This window comes from Apteryx rowi, unplaced genomic scaffold (assembly GCF_003343035.1).
Source record: "Apteryx rowi isolate R43461 unplaced genomic scaffold, aptRow1 scaffold_23, whole genome shotgun sequence".
Taxonomy (NCBI): Eukaryota; Metazoa; Chordata; class Aves; order Apterygiformes; family Apterygidae; genus Apteryx; species Apteryx rowi.
Genome location: NW_020448641.1, coordinates 5029813 through 5030816, shown reverse-complemented (window position 1 = coordinate 5030816; position 1004 = coordinate 5029813). Strand labels below are relative to the sequence as shown.

The 1004-nt window shown below is 72.0% G+C and overlaps 1 protein-coding gene across 1 annotated transcript in view; it reads left to right on the top strand.

The window, feature by feature from the left end:
- HMX3 (H6 family homeobox 3) overlaps positions 1 to 767 on the top strand; it is a 5252-nt gene extending 4485 nt beyond the window's left edge. Inside the window, exon 2 of the mRNA XM_026065623.1 lies at positions 13 to 767. Within this exon, the coding sequence (XP_025921408.1) occupies positions 13 to 767 (755 nt within the window). The remainder of the gene's footprint in view (positions 1 to 12) is intronic.
- The last annotated feature ends 237 nt before the right edge of the window (positions 768 to 1004 follow it).

Here is a 1004-nt window from a genome sequence, read left to right as displayed (position 1 = left end):
CGGCGGCGGCAGCGGGGGAAGCTCGCAGCGGGGCGTCGCGGGGACCCCCCGGCTCCGCCCGCTCCCTCCCCACGGGGCGCTGCGGCCGGGCGGTGAAGGTGTCTCTTTGTGTCCCTTTCTCCCCTTCTCCGTCCCCCCCCCCTTGCCCTTCCCGTCCAGCCGCGGAGAAATCCCTCCTGAGGGACTCGTCCCCCGCCTCGGGCACCGACAGGGACTCCCCGGAGCCGCTGCTCAAGGCGGACGCAGAGCACAAGGACCTGGACTCCAAGAGCCCCGACGAGATCGTCCTGGAGGAGAGCGACTCGGAGGAGGGGAAGAAGGAGGGCGGCGGGGAGGACTGGAAGAAGCGGGAGGAGAGCCCCGAGAAGAAGCCGTGCCGCAAGAAGAAGACGCGCACGGTGTTCAGCCGCAGCCAGGTCTTCCAGCTGGAGTCCACCTTCGACATGAAGCGCTACCTGAGCAGCTCGGAGCGCGCCGGCCTGGCCGCCTCGCTGCACCTCACAGAGACCCAGGTGAAGATCTGGTTCCAGAACCGCCGCAACAAGTGGAAGCGGCAGCTGGCGGCCGAGCTGGAGGCGGCCAACCTCAGCCACGCGGCCGCGCAGCGCATCGTCCGCGTCCCCATCCTCTACCACGAGAACTCGGGCGCGGAGGGCGGCGCGGCGGGCGGCAGCGCCCCCGGCACCCAGCCGCTGCTCACCTTCCCCCACCCCGTCTACTACTCCCACCCCGTGGTCACCTCCGTGCCGCTCCTGCGGCCCGTCTGAGCCCGCCGCCGCCGCCGCCGCCGCCGCCGCCGCCGCCGCCGCCGCGCGGAGCGGCGCGGAGCGGCGCGCAAGCCACCGGCCCGCCCGTAAGTACTCCGGCGACTTGTGCAATCCACCGGCGAGGGGCTGCGGAGCGGGGCGGGGGGCGCGGGCGCCGGGTCTCCCCCCCGGTTGGTACCGGGAGGAAATGAAACAAATTAAAAAAAAAAGGGGGGGGGGGAGGAAGATGAAAGCGGG